General features: G+C 41.4%; 1 protein-coding gene across 12 annotated transcripts in view; it reads right to left on the minus strand.

Annotated features, from left to right (window-relative positions):
* Positions 1-25,340, minus strand: part of KMT2C (lysine methyltransferase 2C) — a 200,506-nt gene that overhangs the window by 107,488 nt on the left and 67,678 nt on the right. For all 12 annotated transcript variants that reach the window (XM_035318876.1, XM_035318874.1, XM_035318873.1 and 9 more), the window contains 3 exons: positions 15,699-15,905; positions 12,474-12,613; positions 10,723-10,832 (listed from right to left, as the gene is read on the minus strand). In XM_035318876.1, coding sequence (XP_035174767.1) covers positions 10,723-10,832; positions 12,474-12,613; positions 15,699-15,905 — 457 coding nt within the window. The remainder of the gene's footprint in view (positions 1-10,722; positions 10,833-12,473; positions 12,614-15,698; positions 15,906-25,340) is intronic.

Here is a 25,340-nt window from a genome sequence, read left to right on the forward strand (position 1 = left end):
TGGACGCCTTTGCCCTTCAAGTTGAAGTCCCCCACAAGAACAAGGGCTAGCGATTGTACAACTTCAACCCTGTCACCGCCATTATTAATCTCAAGACAATCCAAATGCTCCCAGACATGCAGGGCTACCCCACCGCCTCTCCCTCCTAACCCGCCCCTTCTGAAGAGTTCGTAGCCATCCATTGCAGCGCTCCCGTTAGCGCCCGCAATGGCTGTACTTACGCCAAGTGTTATGCACTTGCACACGAAGGGAACATTCTAATTCATAACATGTCTCTCACGTGTGACTTTTTCCATGGTATTAAAACAAACAAGCAAAAATAAAAACACCACTCAAGGACACCTGCATTAATGGGACTGCTTGTAATATTTATGCTCTGCAGCTCTGGGACCAAACTTGTGCTAATGGAAGTCAGCAAGAAAATCTTTAGGGAGTCCAAAACTATTTTTTGCTAATGCTTTGATTTTTGGAAGCTGCTGAGTACACCAATCTCAGTAGCACTTCTTAAGCCACTGCTTAAAAGCAAACTGATGCCAACAGACTAATATGAATACTCGTGAGTTTTAAATTAAAATGTTTGTGTATTTTTTTTGACAATGGGTGAAAGCCCCAAATGAAATCTGTAATATAATATAAAGAAACATACAATTAGCAGGAAAAAAAAATATTACCAAGACTCAATTGGAATTATCAAAAACACTTTAGAACTCAAATTTCATTGAAGAGTCTGAACTTTGCAGTTCTCATTGGGAAAAAAGAAAGTGACCCAGGTCCATGAAAAATTTAAAAGATGTCATTTAAATAAAACATTATTTAAAAGGGAAACAGCCACAAAAGCAGGATTAGAGTCAATTGTCTAGTGCTATACAAACAATGCTACACCTTGGCAAATGTACCTACAACTTGTCCCATGGGGCTATTTTCCTTTTCCATATGCAGCACGTAAATAAGAGTACGCTTCTGAAGGCAGGGATGATGTCTTATTTCTATAATGCTCGGAGCACAACGAGTACCCATTCTTGTCTAAAACTAACCAACGGTAACTACAAAAGATTTATCAGCCTTTTTTTGGAAATGTAACCATCACATAAATGCAAAATTAGACCCTTAATTGTGAAGATTAAGAAAAAAAAATCAATCCACATTAGCTTTGTAAGATTGAATATAAAACATTTAAATAAGCAGCCACGAGGGAGATGGTAGTAAGGCAGGAAAATGAGGTTTGCATTCAAATATCTACAAAAAACAGGAGACGGGTGGTATCGCTATACTTCCTCATCTAAGTTTCTATGGGCTTACTTGGTAAGAGATGTGTAAGATTTCCTGCTTTATACATACATTTCCTTGTTTCAAATCTAGAATCTGGGGGCACTGTATTGTCAATTCTCTTGCTTTTGTGTATCTTGAGGGACTATGGTACTGCTGCTGAGCATAGAAAGGCAGAAGGGAGAGCAGCAGCATCCATCTCCTCTTGTCCTCCAGCAAAGCACCACTAAGGTTATTCCCTCCAGCAAAGTGAAGCACTGTCTGAGGGAGAGTACAGTCTCGATCGGAGAGGCTGATTTTCCTTTAATGGACTTTCTTTATTCTTCAGAGATCAGGTTCTCTCCATTTTTAACACACACGATACGTAAGACCCCAGAATAACTTGGTATAGATATAAACCCTTGAAATCAAATGCCCAGCAAGAGCGCTGCCTCCACACGAACTGCTATGTCGTTGCCTTAACGCTTAGAGTAACATTTAAGAAAGGCCCTGGAATGGGAGGAGGGGAAGAACATGCAGATTTTCTTTGGGCATATTATGGAAAAAGTGTTTTCTACTCAAGTCATGCAAAAAAGGAAGAAAAGGTCTTTGTGAAATGCACTTCACCAGTTTGGAACACACACTAAACTATTTTACTTCAGAGCTTTCAGTAAATTATTTCAGTGAATGTTAGTGAATAAAGGAAACCTGCACTGGAAATTCCTTCAGGAACATAGGGCCTTTCATGTTTCTCAGCTAGGCTTCTTGGCTTTCATTTCTGTGCTACTGCTGCTTCTCTCTTGGTGCCCCTAGCCCATTTTCTGCTTCCTACTCTTCACAGACTGCCCCTCGCATCTGCAACAGCTATCTTCTATTCAGCATCAAAACCCTCTCAGAAATTTCTGTGGAGCATTATCTCTCTCCCCCAATTCTAGTACCCACATATTCAAAATCTAGGGTTCAAGAAAGGTGCCTTTTTCAAAGCATTCATCTCAAAAAAAAAAATACAGAATGAAAACTCTAATGCTGACTCTGCTTCCCTGCTCCGGTGCCAAGCGAGCACTCCAGGGCAGAGCCTGCCCAGCTCTCCCGGCGCTACAGCACGACCAGCATCAGCAATTCACGGCGTGAAGAAAAGGAATACGTGAGGCTGAAAAATAAAAGCCTGCTTTAGATGAAGCCATAGGAACTGTCTTAAGAAAAGGAGGTTTGTGCTCGCTAAGGAACTCTGGGTTTTTCCCTCCCCACTTGCTCCTATGTTGCAGATGTGCAGTTATTACGAGAGAGTTGGTTTCTGTGGATCCACCTCTCAGAAACGCCACTGAGCTTCTACTGCTATTCAAATCTGCAGAACTGCAGGCAAGGAAGTCACGGAAGTTGTATGAATGTACTGAGAAAAACCGACAGTTTATGAAAAGGCCTCTCTTACGCCGCATAAAGTTTATTACATAAACCTAAAATGTATTCATTAGGATACACGAGCTAGTCATTGTCCATTTGCAAAGCCAGCAGGAGGTAAGCTTTAGCACGTGTTTTGTACGCACCCAAGGAACAAGACACCTTTCCACTATCATCGCCGAGTTGTAATGTGACAATAGGACTTGCCATGCAGATGAATTCACTTCTTTTTTCCCCGTGTATTTGGAAACAAAAAGGTAGGGATAAAAACACAGCTGCTATTTCACAGAAAGCACATGACAAAGTGAATCAACAGAAAAATCTCAAAAAAAAAAATCCCAAAACTGCAGTTTGAAAATGTACATCTTTTCCTCTGCTTCCTCTGAGAAGCCGAACACTGCTCCTCCAAGCCCTGGTTTGCAAATTAATGTTTTACTTCTTCTTGTAATTAGAATCAACTCATTGAAATGAAATTAACCATAACTACATTAGTTTCACATTATCATGCGCTCCTTTTTCTAATCAGCAGGTCCAAATTATTACGACAACAGGTTATGAAGCAGGCAACTATAATGAAGACTGAAAAGTCACGTTGAAGTGTTTGTGCTTGTCCTGAAGTACTTGCCCAGCACGTGCTAAAAGCTCTGAATGTTCATTAACGTATGGTGCCTGTGTAGTACTTGGATATCGAAGCATTCACGAGGGAGCAACAATTACATCAGAAACACTAGAAAAATAAATCAGGTTTTCTGTCTCGGTAAATGGAAAATTCAAAACAAAAATCTATTTCAGACCCCTTCTCTCATCAAAGACTAGGCTGCGTATCACCCACATCTCCTCCACGTGCTGCTGTCTCTGTGCAATCACACTACTTGGACAGCCCACGACTTCACAGCAATCCCTTCAAACTTTTATATACACCCCTGAGGGTCCACGTTCAAGTGTGAAGTCTAATTACATCCCAAGGCATCCATACATTACATGCCAAGATAATGACAAAAATATTTTAGAAGCAGAGAAGCATAAAGAGGTCTTGATGCTTGTTTATTCAGTTTGAACTATTACTGGATTTTCTTAAGTGCTAGCAGTGATATAGAAGAATGTACTTTATTTTGTACCAGAAAACATGGTCCACGAGACAACTGAGGAAATTGAAAACTGCCTTCTGCAACCCGAATCCTAAACTCTGTAATTTTAAGTACTGTGTTTTGATAGGGAACCAGATTCTTTACCTGTAAGAACTGTAACTTAGTTTTTCCTGTTCTGTGTTTCACTGCAGAAAAAAAATGGAATGAACAGAATCCCACTGGATAATTTAAAAACTGTAATAAAAACTTGGCAAAAGTGACTGTAGGGTCAAAAACAACTACCAAGCAAAAAGCTGGTTTCTTTTTGCATGAGGTATATTAAATTGTACTTTTTCGCTTTGGCTCCTAGAGTCAGATTATAAAAGAAAAAATGCAAGAAACAGGAAAGCATGAATTTTTCAATGATCACAGTGATTTCAAGTATCAGCCTTCTGCCTTCTTCTTCAATGCTTGTTCTCACTTCCTTCCCATCCTGGTTCCTCTATCTTGATGTTTTTGCTTTTCAAAGCAGTTGCTACGGGACAGTGATATCCAATGAACAACAGCCTGTTGTGGTATAGCTTATTTTGGTTTCCAGGGAAGAATACTTTAATCATTGTTCATCTGACAGTATTAATGAGAACTAAGTTGTATATCTTACTGACCAGGAAAATATGTTCTCAACTGCCAGGCCTACAAAAAGATCACTGAATACACATACTGGTCTGACAGAAGATCCTAAACCTCAGCAGATTTACCCCGTGTTGGCATCATGTATGGTATACAGGGGTATCCCAGATGAATTACACACAGTACAACAAAAACAGCTATGATAATTTTAAGATGTCATAGCTGCTTTGCAGACTTTGAAAAATTGTTATAGATGAATTGGTGTAGCGTTCCTGATGGCATTTAACAAGCTGTGAGAACAGCCTGCTTCACATTCCCCAAGACACAAATGACCTGGCTTTAGGTGACCAGAATCCAAACTGTTCTGGAACACCTTAGTTCACGGAAGACAATTTACACGATGTCACTACGTCTTTCCTTGAAGTACAAGACTTGTCATCATCGGCAGGAAAATGGCTACAGCTCCCCAGATGAATGAGTAAGTACTGAGGGAAATTCAGAGAGAACTGAAATACCTCATAGCCCTCAGTGCCGAACTGTCACAGCATTTCTAAGAACATGCTAGGAACAGAGTGAAAACTACCCAGCGGACCAGAAGCATATGAAATTGTCCTCTTGAGGAGACGAGGACACTACTCCAGCCTTTCTCCAGCACTTTCTGTGCTAGAGTTCTGTAACAGCAACACGTAAAAAAAATGGTTAAATGTCCTCCACAGCCCATGAAGTTCATTTTGTAAAATGTGCACACTTATCTTCACATACAGGGAACGATAAAAGGAAGTATCAATTTAGCCAAATCCGTTTTCAACTTGTGCAGAGAAGCACATGTAAATGTAACATGCACACCACTACAAACACAGACAAGACTCAACAAGACGAGGAACATACTGAGGCTAAGGGGTGAGGATATCTTCCAAATGTGGACAAACACTTAAAAAAAAAAAACTGTACATATTTTAACTGGTTTTCATCTTTCTCCTCAATTTACTTTTTCCTTACAGTTCAGCTTCATAAGCATCATGCTAGAATTCAATCTGGAGCAAAGAACTTAAAAATGTAGATGGAAAGGACTTTAAGAAAAAAAAATTGAGTGAGAATTTAATACATAAGCCTCGTTACATTGCTCCAACTTGGAAGCATCCACAAGCAGCAATCTCATATCTCTGGTGGCAGAAATCAAGGGAAAATGCTTTTTTAAAAAAAAAATTAAAGACCGTGTTACCATGTGAAAAAGGGCTTACCAGGAGCGAAGAGTGTCAAAACAGCAGATCGTTTACAGTTTGGAACAAGGCAAGATGCTATTGATTAGCTTGCCTCTATGCAAAGCAACAACTCCTACAGTTCTCAGCAATGATAACATGCCAAACAGCCTGCAGAAACTCAGCAGGAGCCGAAAACAGCTGCCTTGTACAGAGAGAAGATACTGCCCTGATTAACTAAAAAAAAATGATGGGTGGGAGAAGACGCCGGCAATTTTTCAGCTATCTGGTTGCAAGAGTCTTGGTCCTGAAAAAACACTTGACTGCTACTGGAAAAATGAAAGCTGTGAAGTAGATAAATATGCAAGGAGCTACACAGAATCTCAGAGCAAACAGAAATCCACATCTTACAAAATGGAAACAGAGTAATACAGTATTCTGGAATGACTGCTTTAGACATTTCATCAGTGTTATGCTTCCCTCATTCAGCCTTTAAGCAGATAGGAACCTCCTTTTTGGTTTCCACCAATACTGTTGTCTTTGACTTCTGTGTCCTTGATAAATTCTCCCAGACTTGTAAACTGCTTTCTACACTTTATCAGAAGAGAAAGCTGGCTGGGAAAATTCGTATTACATTCCTTTCTTGTGCACAGTGTGTTCAGAAGTGGTCCAAACACATTAGCTACTGAGTTCTTAAATTCACTTCTTGAATTGAGATACTCATACATATGTAAAAGCCCACCTTATTGCATTCTGATTTACACTGCTTCCTAAACCATTACAACTCATCACCTTCCCTTTCTAGGCAAACCATGTAACCCTTATCTGCTAATGTCTGTCCAACCCACCAGGGTCCTTTAAAGCACTTTCCTGCAGTTTCGATGCACGCTGTTGTACTTTAGAGTGCAAGATACTCTAGACGGGAGCACAGAGCTTTCAACAATTAGAGAATAATGCAGAGATGTGGGTCTCTGCAGCATAAAGAAGAGTTATAGCTAGACAATTTAAGGCAGACTAGTAGTAAACTTTATTATTTCCTACACAGACCAGAGAGAAACAGCCACCTACTCGATATATGTAAAATAAACAAGGAGATTATTAAGCAGTATTTAAAAATACCTGAAAATATTTCAAACACCATTCTTGTTAAAAGCTGAGCAGATGCAAGCCCTCAAGGCCTCCATTTTTAATGGTAATGCCAGGAAGGCTCAGACCGTATCATTCTTCCAAATATCAAAAACCAGCATAATTAAGAAAACACAGCGCTGAAGCCAGAAATACAACAAAAAGCAGAACTCTCTGCTCATCCACATCCATTATTTTTAAGCAAAAGCTGTGATTTCTGTTCAATCGTATTCCTTTGCTTTGTTTATTTTGCTACGTCTCCATCTAATACCATCTCTGCATCTTACCACAAAGATCTGTAGAAAGACCTCACTGATTAAAGCCTATCTTCATAAAGCTGACGCCGTGACAACTTCTTTACTATGGTGACTTTTTATGTACTCAGTAGAGCACTTATAAATTATAAGCAATTTAGTTAGGTTTTGGATCAAGTACATCACTTCAAGTTTTCTCTCCTCCTTTCCATATTCTGAAGCCATTTTCTTTCAAAACGTGAAATGAAATGACTCCCGAACCCCAAGAAAGCCTATTAAAACAGCAGGGGAATGAGCTGCCACATCGGGGTGCTCAGATTTACCTACTGCTGCAGCTCCAGAGCTAAGTTTCCGTATCTTAAGAGTCTTCCTGAATAATGCTCTGACACTATGCTTGCCAACTGGATCGCCAGTTCTTCTTTTGTTCTCTTAAGACTTGGTTCTGAGGCTGTCAGGGAACCCTCAGTTGCTCAGATGAGCAAGGTAAGCAATGAGATAAAAAGAGTCGACCACACGACCCAGAAGGGCTAGAGCGGCATCTACTACCAGAAATCTACCAGTACATTCCAGCTTTTATTTGTCAGTTAAAAAACAGGATGAATAAGATTTTAAACAGCTCACACATATATATATGTATGTATACTCATTAATATTAAACAGAGGCAAAACTAAGACTTTGATAGAAAGTCAAAGGACCCACATACATCTAGATGCAAATGTACGTAACAAATTGGTCAGATGCCTGAGTAAATAAACTGCCAGGCCTTCAAAATGAGTGAATCAAAAGAAAGAACTGAAGAAAAAAGAAATGCTAAGCAGGCTATCTTGCGAGACGTGCACGCACACCAAAATCTCCACAGTACTGTACTTTAAACCTTCAGAAAACAAAGCCAAGAAGAAACCAAAATGAATTAACATACATACTTTGGACTAGGTCAATGAAATATGTCCACACAAGCTTTATTAATGCAATCACGAGCTCAGTGAAGCCAAATGGACATCTCAACTGGTAAACACAGTAATGAGAAACATTGTCATATCCAGTTAGAACAGATTTGCAAACAATAGACATCCTAACTAATGAGAAACACGACTGTAACTTACAAGTTTAAAAGACCCTCAAGGTAAGAAAAGCTCCAAAATGTTCTCCACAACTTAAAAGACCCAAACCAAAGAACTTTACTATCAAGAAAATGCTTGTTGCATGTCAAAAATTAATCTGTATACAAGCATCAAGAAAAGAAAACATACTTTCCCAGCTGAAGAAAGATGCCAGTGCTGTAAACCACATCATAAACCCATAGAATGCCAGAGGGACTTCCAAGAAGATACAAAGCCCCAACCAACAACAACAACAAAAAAACAAAGCAAATTTGGTGGCAAGTAGAGGAACTAACATACAGCTTGTTCTTATTTAAACCATTTTTCTGTAAGCCTTGAGCACATACTTGCATCTGCATTGCCAACAGTGCTTAGAACATTTAAATAGAAACTTTACTCTTAAAATGCAGGAACATCACACTAGGAAGAAGCCCAGAATTTTAGCAAATGCAAAATGCAAGCAGCTGTAAATGCAAATCCATATATTGAGTCGACTGCTATACCTCTCATTCAGAACTTTTTTAAATGTCTCGCACAAAGATAATTTGTTCTCAGAAACTACTTTTTCCACTGCAGCATATTACCAGCACACCTTATACTTTCTGGGGCCTTTTTTAGCTGATGACAAATTATAAAGGGCTGAGGACAGTGAAAAAATGATTACCAAGCAGTGTAGCCAGGACACAACAAGCAAAGAGGGATTACTTGGGCTCCAAACCAGTTACACACAGCTCTAAGCAGCCCCCGCGTTGCTGCTCCATGGTCAGAAACAGGGAACTACAAAAGAGTTTGCTGCTTATTTCTTGAAAAAACATAAGCCAAAACTTCCCTGGTGTGACCGGGGGATAAAGATGTCCCATTTGGTCCAGCTACTCCTCCAAAATCAATCAATGCTGAGCTCTTACTCTGCTCTCCCTGAGGATCTCACAAGAAGGATAAAACAGAATAATCAAAACAACTTCTCGCTTTGTTGGCTGACTGCTGTATTGCAGAGAAGAAAGTTTCTCAAAACCTTTTCAGCAAAAACTGAATAGAAAATAGGCAGAACGGCAATCGATGCAAATTCCTCTCATCTCTATGCACTGTGCAATAGATGTGTCTAAAAAATTATTTGCAGAATTTGCAAAGATTAGTAGAGAAATTACACAATGGCCCATGAAAAGACAAGACTGAAATGGAAACTATTTCACCAGAGAAATGCAGAATTCTTCAGAAGTCCTTACTGAAATATCTACATTATAAACATCTATTCAAAACGGAAGATGTACTGATGACTGGAGCTTGAGACACCATCAATACGGGGGAGAAGCAAGGGACCACAGAGAAAGAAATGGAACTGAAAGAATGGAAATCGGATGGAATTCGGCAGAGCAAAAAACAAGCTTGAACACTATTCGAAGGATTCTGTCATAAACCAGCATATTATTAAGAAAATGACTACTGATGGGAATGAGCTGATCACAAAATGGCTACAAACTACCACCATAATCATCCAAAAAAGGGGCCTAAAACTTTCCAGCAGTGAGATTTAGAAAAAAAAAAAAAAAAAGTCCAATTTTGGATGCTCATTTCATTCTTTTTATGATTATTTTTATTTACACACGCACACACACGTATGAATGTTTTAATGTCTTCAAGCTCATTTAGAACTTAATTCTGTCAGGTTCATTCATTCTGAATAGTCTCTTACTTTGAAAGCAGAAGCACAGCAATCAATTAAATTATTCCAAGTAAAGCATTTATTCAATATGGGTGTACGTAAAAGCAGATGGCATAAGGAAAGCTGTATTATACAGCTTGTATTGAAAGCCTGATTTAAAGCAGCTTTTTACTCCACACAATGGAGAACATTTACTGGCATCTTACACATTGATTTGTTATTTTAATATAATGCATGGAAAACTTTAAGAATCAATTAAAAATACGCCTAAGCGTGATCATTGGAAAAACAGCAAAATTATGCAGACTTGTTCACAGCACGACTGATTAATAAAGAATTAATTAATAAGAAACGAAAATTATTAAAATAACCTAGACATGACTAAATAAGACCAAAAAGTATACCTGCACGTGGTAAAGACACCGTGAAATCTCATCATGAAATGTCTCCTCATCACTCCAGAGTGGTACCACAGCATGACACCAAACGACTGCCCTTTTCAAACGTACTCACTTTTTCAAATACATTACCATTCCAAACTAAAGCAGTCAACATTCATAGATGTACTTCTATCAATATTTATAACAACAACCTAGGTTTGTGTTGAACACTAGCTTTCCTACACCCACCTCCTCTTTTCAACTAGTATCAAAGTAATAGTGAAAACTTTTTCCTCTATTTGAGTCATACAATTTCAGAATGCAAACTGGCAAACCCAAAACTATTTCCTCTACTGAGCAGGGCATTTGCTAACATGAATCCAACTCTTCTTTTGTCTGTATTTCAGTCAGCCATATACCTTCTACAATCTAGCTATCCCAGAACATGTCCTGCAGTCAGCCTCTTTGATACATTGCAAGAGTAAATTTTATCATGAATACTTGTCCAAAAAAAACCCTTGTGATGAATGTAAGCTCAGAGATCTGTAAGTGAATACTGTTGGTCATACCTTGTACTGCATTAGTTTACCGTGTTTTTCAACCCCATCTCACCGTCTATTTCCCTACTGGTTCAAACGTTCAAATTTAATTTTTTTTACTCACTTCTGTGCTCCCTGAGACAACAGCTTTGTCCACGTTCACCGATAGCTGCTCTTCAGTCTGGCAGACTCCCATTGACCACTCCGCACAGCGGTGATGAGCCCAGCAATGACCTAATGCATTGTAAGAGAAGCAGAGCCTCAGTTTTACAGCTCTATCAGGCATTTCCTTTAAGTACAGAACTGCATTCTAGTAGAACACACTTGCCAGAGAAAACGAGCAGTCTTTCTTCCTGTTTTTCTTGTTGCAACATTTAGTGCCCTTATTATCATTCATCAAACACAAGCAGTTACTATCAGATACCAAATATACTTCATTTTTTTGATACATAAAACATTTTCCACTTTATTTCAACACATTCTGTACATCTGTTTCTAGCTTTCAGATGCCTGATCACAAAATCCTAATAAGAGGGGTATATACATAATGTTTACACACAAGATACACACGCAGGTCTTGGTTTTAACTCCAGAAAACATTTGTCTATGTGTACTCTTAACATGTTTCCCAATGACCACGCACAGATCTGTATGTTTATGTAGAACATGCTCAAATGATGCTTTAGATTGCTACATAAAAATTTTGAAAGGTAAAAACACAGCATAAACAGAAGAACCACCTAAGAAAACTGTGTCAATACAACAGATGCATAATACAGATTTAAATACAAACGCACTATTGATAACCGAGTATCTGCTTAAAAACAGAATTTGTAGCAATCAATGGGTGTATCTTAAAAAGAAGCTTCTAATTCAGCCATGGGAAAAGACAGTGTAAATGATGAATACTTCCAAAGGAATTCTGTGACAGCTTTTTCTTAGATTTGAAACAATGCTGTACATTAGCTGCTGAAATTAGATACTGCAGTTGGCCAACTTAATCATCCAGCCACAAAAAAACTCCCTCCTCATACAAGGGCCTGGGAAGAGTCCTCTACGAATAATAATGACAAAATAATTTATATTGATCACCCCCCATCCCCATACATTATAGTATAACTATTTAAAACAAAAGTCGTTGGTTTTTCTAAATCAGAATTTGAAATCAATTTTCACACTCATGAAAGAATAGCATTTATATTACTGCACAGGTTTAAACAGAAATACATTTCCATTTTTTTGAGTCAAAATATGTGAGAGGACTACTGGCATCAGAAGCATGTGGACATAGATGCTTTCTGAAAGTAATTCAGAATTGACTAAAAATAGAAGCTACATTAAAACAAAAGAATAGATGACAAACCAGACAGTTTTCTAACAGAAAAACATGCAGGTGTGTTTCACCTCTATTGTTCTATCAATACCTGCTCTTTAAAATCTTTCCTTCCATTATTTTAGATAACCCACCAGAGCAACATGAAGTTAGGTGAGGCTACAGGATTGGGACTTTAAAAATTGCATTAAGCTGTGTCTCATTACTTTCCTCTTTTTTTTTTCCACAATATACAATTATGATGCTGAGATATTACTACCTGAACAATGGTTCAGCAGCAGATTAAAATTATTTCCTCATATAGTCATAGAATCATTTAGGTTGAAAACAATCTTCAATATCATCAATGACCTGCCAAATCCCTTTGCTAAGATTCTGTCCAGTACTGTACAGAAGCATCACAAAACATTGGTAAAAGCTAAGAAAGCACGATCAAATACTTTGCAAACACCAGAGCACAGAAAAACTGCTGAATAACTTCACTTATTGTCACTGCAGCTACTGGTATATGTGAAACAATGAAGAAGAGCAACATATCTTACCTGTTGGCTCAAATAAGGCTTGAACATCAATGTCATCTGGTAAGCCAACTAAACTGAGTTCATCCCAGAATTTGACAACCTGATCGTCAGAAGCAGTTTGAGTGCTTACACTTGTACATGATGCTATACTCGATCGAGATCTGTATCAGGGAGAAGAAAAAAAACAACAACTTCAGAAGTGACCACATAATTCATTCGATTGGCTAGATACTTGTAAATGATACAAAACTCAGGGAAAACAAACTTTTCCAAACATATTAAAATATAATCAACATGACCAAAAATCTGAGAATTGGAGAATTAAATAACAGCAAACAGTCCGTGTTACTCTGAGGAAGAAGAGATGTAGAAGGAGGACAAGAGGGTGGTGAAGGTGGGGAGCATCAACCTTGGTTACAGAGGATAAGTGAGAAAAAAAAGGGAATGGTAGGGACAGCAGGAAGCAATGCAGGGGCATTCAGAAATCCAGTGATATAAAGGTTACTACCTTGTGCTGACATGGGCATATCTCATTTCTAACTGTATTAATTTGTTCCCCCAGTTCAAATCTTAACAGGAAACAGGTAATAACACTCAGATTAGTCAACTAACAGAAGGAAGTGGTGATTCCTCCTCCTTTATTTCCTGCAGGCAAAAATTTATCTTGGACATCTGAGGATCTGCATTAAGCTTACTTACTCAAGAGATCTGACCTCATTCAATGCTTCAGTGGTTAGCAGGAAAGAGGGTGGTGATGTGTTTTTTTTTTTTCCTACTGATGTTCTTTGAACTTCATTATTCTCCCCCATTAGTAACTCTAAGTTGTACATTTACTGTTTCTTCTGAGTTTCTAAAGTTGAGATGACATAAAAATACCTTTCTGCTGACTGCTCTCCTTCTGCATAGAACCACTAAAAAAGGACACTAACAACGACCTGGTGCCAAGAGCTACAGTAAACAACGGACTTGTAACCTGTGATAACTCTGCCTTCCTAAATACTGCGTCTGCTCCACTGCAAAAACAACATTCAGAAATATACGGGGAAAAAAAATCAGTAAAAAACTTGGAGGTGGGGAGGAGGGAAAAAATAACATCCCTCTTGCACTGCCAGAGAGAGCTTAAAAGTTTTTAATTACTAAATGATATTCTAATGACTCATGACAGTTAGCTGCAGCACTATCAGCAGTGTGATGCCCCTCACAGAGCACCGAATTAACCCACTCTGGTCTACAAAATTCCGTCCTAAACAGCCCCCACGCTCAGCAGAGCCAGTTCCAACATTAAACCACCACTCAAAACACCAAAATTAAAAATAAATAAATAAATAAACCCTAATTGACACGCCTTTTCTCACAGGATCCAATCCAGTCAGCAAACATCCTCATTTACTCTGCAGTTTTATCCTGAAGTGAAACACACTGCCCCGGCCTGTTTGTGGTGTTTTTTTTTTGTTTGTTTGTTTTTGTTTTTTCCTTCGTATTTTTTTTAAGGCACTATTTGATGTGCGTATCAAACAATGAGCGTGAGGGGAGGGGGTAGCTCCGTGAGGCTGAAGACAAGCTGTTTTCCCCCACCAGCACCCTCCAACGCCCGCTTTTACAATGTTGACAGAGTCGTATGGCAGTATGCTGTCGGCCTGACCAAGCACAAAACTACCTCCGCCAGCAAGCCGGGCCCTAGTACTGAACCTTAACAAGTCTTGTTGGGCACACCCAGCTGAAAATACGTCACCAGAGTGCTCCTGTCAGGTCTGGCACCCCTAGGAGCAAAGCTGGGTGGAAAAGAGCCACGCACCACACAGCCGCAGCTGCCCTGCCAGCAGCTGCAGGACCCCATTCATGGCTCCATCTTAAAACAGGGGGGGCGCTGCTGCTCTCTTCCCTTCCTTTCTTTTCTCTTCCTTTCCTTTCCCTTCCCTGCGCATCCCTCAGCCGGCCTCACTTCCCTCAGCCGGGCCTCGCTTCCCTCAGCCACTTCCCTCAGCCGGGCCTCGGGGCTGGCGGTGGCCCCGCACCCACAGCCAATCCCCGACCTCCAGCGCGGCCCCGCTGGGGGATGAGCCCAACAACCCGCTTGTCTGATTAGTCACATCCAAAGCGTCGTCGCCGTATCTTTAATAAAACCTTTCTGTGGAGTTGTGCGTGTGTTCCTGCAATTTTTCAGAATTAACGAGTTTAGTAATTCAGGGCCTGGAGCACTTCCCCTCTGAGCTGAGAGCTGGGACTGTTCAGCAGGAGGTGAAGGGGAGATACCAACATCTATGAATACCTGGTGGTATTTCAGTGCTATTCTCTGTGGTGCTCAGTGCCAGGACAGGATGCACTGGGCACAGCCTGGAGCCCAGGAGGTTCCCCTGACCCCCAGGCAGCCCAGAGGCTGTGGGGTCTCCTTGGAGAGCTCCAAAAGCCGCCTGGCCATGGGCCTGGGCACCCTGCTCTGGGTGGCCCTGCTGGGGCAGGGGCTGGGACGGAGGGACCCCGAGGTGCTGCCGGCCTCACCAGGCTGCGGTTCTGTGATAATGAAAGGTGGCACCTACCAGACAGGACATGGGACACTGCTAGTACAGTGTTTTAGGAAAGCTAATCAACACTACTTCCAAAGGGTGCTGAACACACTATGTGTGTGTAACTCTCCTGTCACAGTGGCATGAACAAGTTTTGGAGGACATGGGGAAAATGCTTCCAAGAGATGGAGAGAGGCTTCTATTTACTCTATTGTACAAAATAAATGGCACTTCAGAAATCCAATATCTTCTATCCTTTTGCATACTGTCTTCAATTTACTTTCACAGAATCACACAGAATTGTAGGGGTTGGAAGGCAACTCAAGAGATCATCGGGTCCAACCCCCAACCCCCATACTTTGAATTCACAAGTAGATCTGTGCTTTTACAATAACTTGTAAATAAACTTTTCTATCATATTCTTGTCAAGTTTCTCACTTAAATGGAGAAACCAGTCTTTAAGAAGTGAAAAAGAGGCAACCATTTCTGTGTGGAATCAGAAGTTCAACTCAATGACCTCTGTGGGCCCCTTCCAACTTAAGATATTCTACAATTCCTACATGATTTCATATACTGCTTGCATTCTTTCAAAATAAGCCAAAAAACAAAGAAACAAACAAACCTACTTAATGAACCACATAAAATTTTCACAAATGCAACAGTACTAGTACCTCTAAACATGCTTTGTGAGCTGCAGAGAAATCAAAACCATAAAACGATAGATCTTGTCAAACTGACTTACTTCTTCTGTCCTCTTTGTTTGCGCGGCACTGAGTTTTGCCGTGGAGTTTTCTCGCAAGCTCCATCGGTGCTGTCGCTGGCTTCGCTCTTGTTTAAAGGCTGGTTTTTCCATGGGATAACATACCCAGGAGTTGGACTGAATTGTTTTAAGTCTCCTTGTCCTAATGAGCTTCGTTCACCACAGTAACAAAAGGCGCAGAGTTGTTCGCTGTGGGAGGGAAGATAATTATTTCTTTTGGGGGAGGGGGAAAATAGCAGGTATTCCATCCAAGATCAATTTCCATGCCAATTCAACCCTTCACAGAAAAGCAACAATAGCTCACAAGTGCTCTCAGTTATCAGAATCCAACATGCAGGAAGACTAACTACTTCCAGCCTATTTACACTTATGCTAAAGAACCTTTTAATTTACAGAAGTACGTGATTCAAATAAATAAACAGGAAATATCGAAGTGCTTAATAAAAAGATCTTTTTGTTCAAAAATTCTTAGCACGTGACAGTTCCACCACTATCTCCAGACACACAGTAGCTAAAAGGCAGAAGAAAATTGGGCAAAAAAAGAGAAGAATAGGAGGAACAACTTGATTAACATCCTGCACCCACTGTAAGACCTCAGGTCTGCCATCATGGAAAAGGCAAAGCCTTCTGTACACAGCACGTATGTGCTACGCATACACTTCCTATAAGCACTGCCACCATGTAGAACAGCACAGCGTGCATATCCTATACACCAAAAGGTTTATTCAAACAGAGGAAAAACAGAATGGGAAAATCACAGCAATGACTGCAGTCCCACACAGCAGAGCATATGATGCACACAGATCCAACTACCCTCTTTCACACATAAAAACAATACGGTACCTCTAAGTTTGACTAGAGAAAATTTGTATTTACAGAACTGTGACCGTTAAGCCATCCCCGTACCATTTGCAATTATGTTTTAACATGCAGAACATAGCAACAGCACTGAAATGACAGCTCTGACAGCACTCCTTGTGTCACATCATATGGAAGCTACTGAAAAATATTTCTGTAATAAACATATCCACAAACTTAAAATGTGAACTTCTGCAACTAATGCAGTTTGCATTAGTTTAAAGGAAGGCCATTTAACACATTTTTACGCTGAAATGAGCAATTCTGTTTTCTTCATATTTCCGCCCCTAAGACCCCAGAAAGATGCCTGAGGGAATCAGGCACTTGGCTAGAGGCCTCGTTTTGACTGGATCCCGTTTAAATAGATTTAAGCGCATCTGCAAGGTGGCATGTTTGGGTTTTGGTCTGTGTTGGGTGGGTGGGTGGAGGGAGGTAACGTGGGAAGAAGGGGAAATCTTAAGGCTAAACTCCTGCGTACATTTCCCAGTAAATTCTGGAAAGAAAATATGGAGTACCTGTGCTGTTCAGCCAGGTGAGGTACGAGCAGCAACAGAAGAAGAAAGCAAAAAAGGAGAAGTTCCAGCTTGGAACAGAAGATACCAAGAACCTAGTAAAGCCACCTCAGATTTGATTTAGCACACACTGTGACAGGTCTTTGGCCTACCACAGAGCAACACTAGGAAAAAGAAAGATGAAAGCAAAGAAAAGTGAGGTACATAAAATACCTTTGAACTGTGCTGCTATTACAGCGCTGGTAATACCAGATAAAGCCTAACACGGGGAGCAGCATGTCAAGAGTACTCAGCCCGAAAGGAGGCCGCTTCCTTTCACTTCCAGGTGGGATTGCACTTTTCTCAGGGCAGACACACTCCTGGGGTCATGCAGGTTGGTGGGCAGGTAAAATAGGTGCAGTTCCTGGTACTCAAATGAATACCCTGCCACAGTACCAATAGGAAATGTTCATCTCCACCTTTCTGGCCTAGGTCCCACGTCCCTCACGGATCCTGCCTGAGCAGAAATCCCAGGAGCTGATGGTAAATATCTGCTGCTTTCCCAAAATCTTTACAAAAAGATACTCAAAGGTAAAGCGATGTGAAGAAAATGAGGATAAACACAGCGTGAGAGTGTGGGGGGAAACACATAGTTACAGCTAAATGGGAGATACATCTGCCTTACAAGCTAGCTTTCCGTGTGGCTCAGCACCAAATGCTGCTGTGTGTCAGCGCGTGTAACCCACCAGACTAGCAGTGAAACCTGATCTGACCTCACAGGCAGAGTTTGTAAGGCGGGCAAGCAAGGCTATTTAGGCTAGCTGAGACTAGAGAGACTCGTGAGGAGACTTAAGAGATCTAAACAGGCAGCACAATGGCATATAAATTACACTAGTTACAAACACAAGATTATCCACAGCGGAATAAATAATTATTCACACATCCTGTTAGGACAGACAATTGCTACTCACTGAAAGACTTGAGGAGAATTATGAGTAAAGAAAGCTCCTCGAAGTGAAGTCGCAGCAAACATGTGCTAACGTTACGATTTATAAAAGGGAAATATGAAACAATAATTAAAATAATAAACCGACTTTTACAGCCGTAGTAGTTTCAAAAGGCACGCGGGGGTAAAGCAGCTATTTATTTCTGGAGACTGCAGCTCCCGTACCGCGACTTCCACCAGGAGCTTTCTGCAGGAGGAGCGAAGTGAAACAGCAAGAGCTGGGAGCTTCACAGCTACTCCTCAGAGCGGTGTGGACAGCTGTGATGCTGTCAGGAATCAGATGGTTTGCGCCGCTGCTGCTGCTCCAGCAAAGCTGAGGACCACGGGTGAAGCAAGAGCTCGCACGCCCAGCAGGGAAGGGGCTGGGGAATCCTTCGCTGAAGGCTCACAAACAGGCAGACGCAGGAGTCGAGGAGAGGAGAAGCAGAACACTGTCAGACCGCAGCCAAGAAGCGCTGGGGCTGAGACAGAGGGGAGGGATCATAAAACGGGGGAAAAAAATGAGTTGTCACACTTTCAAGGGAGGGTGAAGAGAGCATGCTGATAAGCTGCAAATGCATCTGGCCCCCAAAGACCTGGAAACAAGCCGAGCCAGCACCGCGATGCTGGAGAAGCTCAGCAGGAAAGCCACATTCCTCCGCTTCCCAACACGGCACATCGCTGGTTTGTCACGCAGTACGGAGTGGCCACTTCCATCATGTAAGCCTTTTAGGTTTAAGCGCTCAGTAAATATTTTAAGTTATGTCTGCATGGGCAGAAGGTAGAGTTTTTTATTCGCATCATCTGAGGATAGCAGAAAGTACTTGTGAATCGACTTTCCATATGTCAATATGCAATTAGAGGAGCTAAATCTGCGGTGCAAGAAGAGCTCTCATGGCGAAGATAATGAAATTGAGATATTGGCAACTCTTAAGATCAAACCCTAGATCTGTTATCATAATTAGCATATTTTCAGAACAGGCTAATTCAAAATGGGATAACAAGCAAGAGATGATGTGTCACGTATCTTTTTAGAAGCTACTAAGGGAAAAAGAAAGACTAAGCTCACTGCAGTTAGGATATATGTATGGTGCTCCAAAAGAAAATTTGAAATCATTACTTTAATTTCAACCCAATTCCTAAATTTTCTTAGAACAAATGCTACTTTATGTATGTAAAATTTAAAATTCCACAGCTGGATTGTTGCCAGGAAGTGCTGACAACTCACCTCATCCCAAAGGGATGTATTTGTATGCAAGCAAATCTTAACCCATGATGCAGAGAAAAAGAAGTTCAGAGCAAAACAGACACGCAACTGGATTTAGGAGATGCAGTAAGAGGCAACGAGGTCCATGTCTGAAGCTAATGTCTGCTCCTACCAAACCTTGACAGGAGGTCCAGATGTTCCCAGAAGGTAACAGAGATGCCCTTTCTAAAAAGAAACATATCCAACTCAGCAACCTGCTGCAGCCATTATCTTCTACAAGTCTCTTCCATGAGCAGAACTGACTCAACCCTCTGACAAGAATCTAAGATGCTACAATCCTCCATGGTCCGCATCCCAACAGAAGAAAACAAAATGCCCTAGAGTCATTTAATCCTGGAGGAAGGGAGAAGAACAGTCACTATTTCCTCTACTTAAGCGATGACATATAGTCATTAGGACTCATCCTAAAACACAAACTTTCCTGTTCAAAGGATTTCATTTCAACACATGCAACATTGGGCAACAAGTTGCACAATATTAAATTATAACCAGAGAAGGAGAAACATCTTCTGGCTTGCTTGCAAATATTCAGTGAGCGAATTAAGGTAAAATTGAGTCTCATAAACTTTGTTAACGGCGTAAAGGCTGACCACCAGGCTTAGCATCACTTGAAGAGCACCAAGTGCCAATACAGTTACACTCCCAAGAGAAAGCAGAAGCCCCTCCTGGATCCTTCTGAGAATGGCACTGGGGTCCTGTGGCAGCCAAGGCTCCTTGCCAACAAGCAAATGTGCAGGCTGGCTTAAGTAAACATGCCTTGTTTATACCGTGTCCCCATCTCACAGATCTACGCTTGTGTCTGCTCGAGTCCTGCTGTGCTGCTGCCAGGAATTACTCTAGGTTGGTCTCCGTGAGCCAGTGTGACCCTCGATGGGATCAGTAGTGACCCCTCACTCTCCTGCCTGTTTTTCATCCCTGAGTGGAACTCAGGACAACGTGCAATGACGTGTGGCACTGCCACTGATCCGTAACTTGGCTGTGCAAAGCCGGAGGAATACATTTCCCTTCCTCCTTTCCGTAGAAATAACTTCACCAACAATCCTCCCCTACAGCCATACCTCTGTGGTTGTCTTCCAGGATCCCTATCCAGCTCAACGCCAAGGAAGAAAGCAAGTGGCCGGTGTTGATCACATCTGTCAGTACAGTGCTTCAAGCTACACACAACTTCTAGTACTAAGTGATGAAGGAGGTGAACTGAAGAAAATCCTTCAGCCTCCTGCTCTGCAGAGAGGTGCTAAAGGTCCCCATTTTGTGGGGAACTTTCACAGGGGAACCCAAAAACTCTACAGAGATGAACAGAAACTGTCCACAGCGCGAGAAATGTAAGACTCACGGATTCAACTCAACAGATGCCCTCCTCTTACCTCTTCTCAAATCCCTCCCAGCCTCCTAGGAAACACCAATTATCAAAGATTTATTGTGCATCCGTCTTTCCGAACAGCCTAACTATTAAGAGGTCATCATTGCTGTTTAAGCAGGAAAAGGCATTGAATTGTATCTGAAAACACAAGGCATGGCAATTCCAGTAAGATCCAGTAGCTCTAACCATTGCCTTATCGTTAAACACTGTGGTACAGGGGAACACTACTACCGTTCACTACAATAATCACTGAATTACAGTTTTTCATCTAAAAATAATTTAAAAAAAAGACGAAGAGGGCATCATTTGAATTTTGCTATGAGTTAGTTTGCTTTTAAGGGAATTATGCAATTATTTTCCTAGGTGTCTACAAATGCCTTCAGGATGTCTCTTTTCAAACATTCTGGCAATTTTGAAAGGTGAAATGGAGAAGCACAAAACCTTGCGTGGTATCGGCAAAGTTGTGCCAGAATCTTAAAATGTTTTTATGCAAGTATTATTTGTAATTACAAGTAAGCTCAGCAGAATGAAATGGAATGCTTGGGAGCAAAACACAACTTCAGAGCACTGTTTGTACAGATTATGAAAGCAGACTGATGGGAACTGGCCTTGAGAATGAGTCTCTCAGCTAACCCTGGCGGTTGTTTTCACATATGTTAAAAAGCTAAATTAAACACTACAGGGGATCTACTATTTACTTACCTATGCCAAGCTGCAATAATGCACTGACTTTATCTTCATTTTATGTTGTTATTTAAAGAGTTAATTGTTTTTCTCCTTAGTGAAGATACACCATTGTATCACTTACATAAATTCAAATCAAGACCTGCACGCTACGCTTTAACCGAAAAAATGATTTCTGACTTGAAGCAATGCCAGTGATCTGCATTGGTGTGAGTTCTAAAACGTGAGATACTCACAGAGGTGAAGTTATTAGAAAATGTAGGAAAGTATAGAACATCACCTTTTTATCTTCTAAATATCTTGTCCATACCTGACCTTGGATAATGAAGAAGCTTGAAGGAGAACTGCCAAAGCAAACGTTGGAGAAATCTTACAGGACATGTAATGGCTACACATTGATAGAGCATTAGAAATCCAACAAACCACCCTGCTGAATTAATGGTACTAAGAATGAAGAAGTATGAGAAGTGCAAAATAAAGACATTACAAAGAAAAAGATGCTAAAGTTCTCAGATGCGAGCTATATTTAAATGTCTTACACACAATGCTCTCCTTCCCATAGGAAACTGAATCACAGGACAACATGAAATTCTGAAGTTGTCTGACACTCTGTACTACTCCACAGATGTGGTTTTGGAAGCAGCATTTAACTTACACAGTACAATTTGTTTAAAAAGAAGGGAGGTGGGGGCAGTTCAGATGAACTTCAGAACTTCTGGTGAAGAACTTTCAAGCTAAGCTTGCACAAAGCAATTAAACGACAATGAACAGTAACTGCTCTCCAATTTTTTCACACCAGCTCAGTTGGAGTTGTACAGCCGTATAATCTACTTCATGATACTCTTCCAATTAGAAAGAAAACATTCCCCCCCAAACACCATCAGCGAAACACCACATTTACCTGACATTTTAAGATTTTAAAAGTACAAATATGCTTTCATGTGCCATCAACGTGCGTCAACTTAAAGCTAAACGAATGTTTAAAGCTCATTTAGGACCTCACAAACCATAAATGCAGGAGGAGCTGAACTATTTTGAGAGGTGATTTAACCTGTGAGTGATAAAACCCAAAGAAAAGAAGTAATGTGGTCTGTATCATCAGTGTGCCTTAGTGCCCAGTGGTATTGTCTGGTCCAGACAGCTTCCCTCTCCTGGCACATGAGCATGGACCATGCAAAAAATGCACAGCCTCTGACACCCCTTAGGGGGTTTGTTACAGGCAGCTTCGTATGAACGCTAAATAGTGTCTCATCACCTGAAAAATCACTGAATTTTAACACCCACCAAGCTGCTTGTTTTTCCAAGAAAGTTCCATCAGAATCGTTCAGTCACATTAGGGAATGGAAAACCATGTGGTTCCGCGTAATTCAAACTTTGTGTATTTTCTTTGAAAACATACTTAAAGAAAAGGTGAAGTACACCAGAGTGGGCTCTTCAGTCAAAACCGCGCTGGGTCAGGCTAAAGGTCCGGCCAGCCCAGTATGGTCGGTGTTGGAAATACGATAAGCATGGGTGGTATTAAAGAGCAGGGCAAACACATGATACTTTCCATGCCTCCATGTATTTTCAGGTCAGGGCCTCCCTGAATCAGGTGCTATCCCTAAATATTCAGTATTTCTAAAATTCTCTTCCATGAACTTGCTTGGTCTGCTCTTGAACTCATGTAGTTTTTTTCCCTCACTCCACAACATCCTTTGCCAAGGATTTCCATGTCAGTCTAGACAACCGTCTGCTGGGCAAAGAATCGCCTCCCTTTATTTTGCATCTGGCCCTGAATGTTTCATCTGACAAACCCTTCGTTTCTTGCATTAAACCGAGCAGTTAATACACAGCCACCCTCTGCAGGGGACCTATGATTTTGTAATCCTGCTATCGTCCCCTTCCAGCCTCTTTCAGAGTGAAGGGTCCTAGCTTACTTGACTGTTCCCCATATGAAAGCTACTCCGTGTCTACAATCAACCTTTCTAATGTTCTGTGAATCTTTTCGACTTTTCTATACCTGATTTTGAAGTTACAGATATGCTTTCTGTATAACCCAAATTTGTTTTTCCAAGTGTTTCTGATCGCACCAAGCAGACCCCGTGTGCTCAAGCAAACCTTTGCAGATCAAACCTACGAGAAATTCTGAATGTGAAATGTGAAACCTGCTCAGAAATTCTCTCGGCACTAAGCAGGCTCCAGTCTCAGAGCCTACGTGAAGGCAGGCTCCAGATGCACCATCCTCTCCCCGTGAACGCTTCCAGCAAAGGTTAGAGACGCTCGCAGGGATCATCTCTGCAGTGACAGCTCACGGCTGCTGTGAATCCAGATTCTGTCATTTAAATTGCGCGTACTTTGAGTCAGCTGTCTGTCTGCCTCCAGGGAAGCCAACACGGATATGAAGAGAAGAAACTCTAGGCCGGAACGCAGAGCAGAGGAGGAGGGAACAGGAAACTGCGTTTTGGGACTGAAGTGGACGTGAAGGAAGGCGTTATGACTGAATGGGCAGGGCGAGGCTGAAGGCTTACTGTACAGGGGAGATGGCAGGTGAAGGGGAACAACAGGACAACCGGCTGTGGGGAGTAACACGAATCATACAGAAAGCCAAAGGGCGCAGGAAGAGAACACAGCCTCTATTTACAAGGAAAATGAACAAGAAAATGGAGGAAGAGGTGAGAAGAAATGTCATGTCACAAACAGAGCTGGGGGTAAGGAAAGGCAGATGTGTCAAAGAACCTAAAAAGAAAAAATTGACAGGACACAAACTAGGATTAGAATCTGATGAGCAAAAACCAGGATTAGGAAATAAGGAGAATGGGGAAACAATGAAGAGTCAACAAAGTGACTGAAAAATGACAGAAGTGAAGATGCCTGGCTCCTAACATCACTCCTGACTGAAATGCAGCGGTGAAACCCTCTGACAAAGCAGGCGACCCATCCACTTCTGTGCCTGGGTCTGCATGAGCTGCTGCCTAACACGTAGTGCTGTCAGAGCTTCAGCCTGGTCTGACAGACTGCCAGCCACAAAACCCAGCTCATGGGATGCTTCTGTCTGGCTGCCATCTCTCAGAGGGAGGAAAATCTGTCCGAGCAGTGAACGGATCTGACCTGCCAGGGCTAGGCTCGCTGCCCACAAGCAGCAGGACAGCTGCACGTAAGCAACGGGGCAGAACCGCGTGGGGAGAGGCAGACTTGGTAGGATAGCAGGGACAGAAAAACTGCCTCAAAACCTTCATCGCTGAGAGGCGAGCAGCGACTGGGAGCAGGACACCATAAACCCGGAGAACAGGCTCAAACAAGGCAATTCTAAACAGGGTTTCAGTGGTTGGACCATCTCTATGTAGCAGACTAATTCAAGCAGCAAAGGACTGTGCGACTTAAAGGCACGGCTATGAATGTCCAGCACACAAAAGCGTAAAAAAACATTAAGGCCAGAATGTCGATTCGGAGAATCATGGAAGTTGGAAAAGCCCTCCAAGATCACCTGGTCCAACCACTCCCTTACCACCAGTATCACCCACTAAACACCATCCGTTAGTACTGGAAGAAGATTTAAGAGCAGTTTATATAAATGTCTGTCTGGAATGACGGCTGCAGTTACCTGCCTTCGAAAAGGAGCTAACGAGGGGACTTCCAAAGGCCAGAACTGCTTTAACAACCATCATAAAATTCATTTCCGCAGTCAATGCATGAGACAGACAGGATGGACAAACAGGAAATATTTGTTAATTTTTCTAATTTTTCAGTCTGCTGTCTCGGTCTATACCTACCGACAATATTCAAATTGGGCCATCCTAGTGATCTCACTCTGTGGTTGGCTGGTCATTGATAGGATGACAAACTCTTATTTTGCTATTATTAAATAACCTATTTTTTAGGGGGATGACGTAACATGAAAGGATGATGTCCGTACTTTGCAGATGCAAAACTCCATCACTGACCTCAGAGAATGACACTGTTAATGCTTACATGGATCTATACTGTAAATGCTTACCGTAAA

Source organism: Oxyura jamaicensis, chromosome 2 (genome assembly GCF_011077185.1).
Source record: "Oxyura jamaicensis isolate SHBP4307 breed ruddy duck chromosome 2, BPBGC_Ojam_1.0, whole genome shotgun sequence".
Lineage (NCBI taxonomy): Eukaryota > Metazoa > Chordata > Aves > Anseriformes > Anatidae > Oxyura > Oxyura jamaicensis.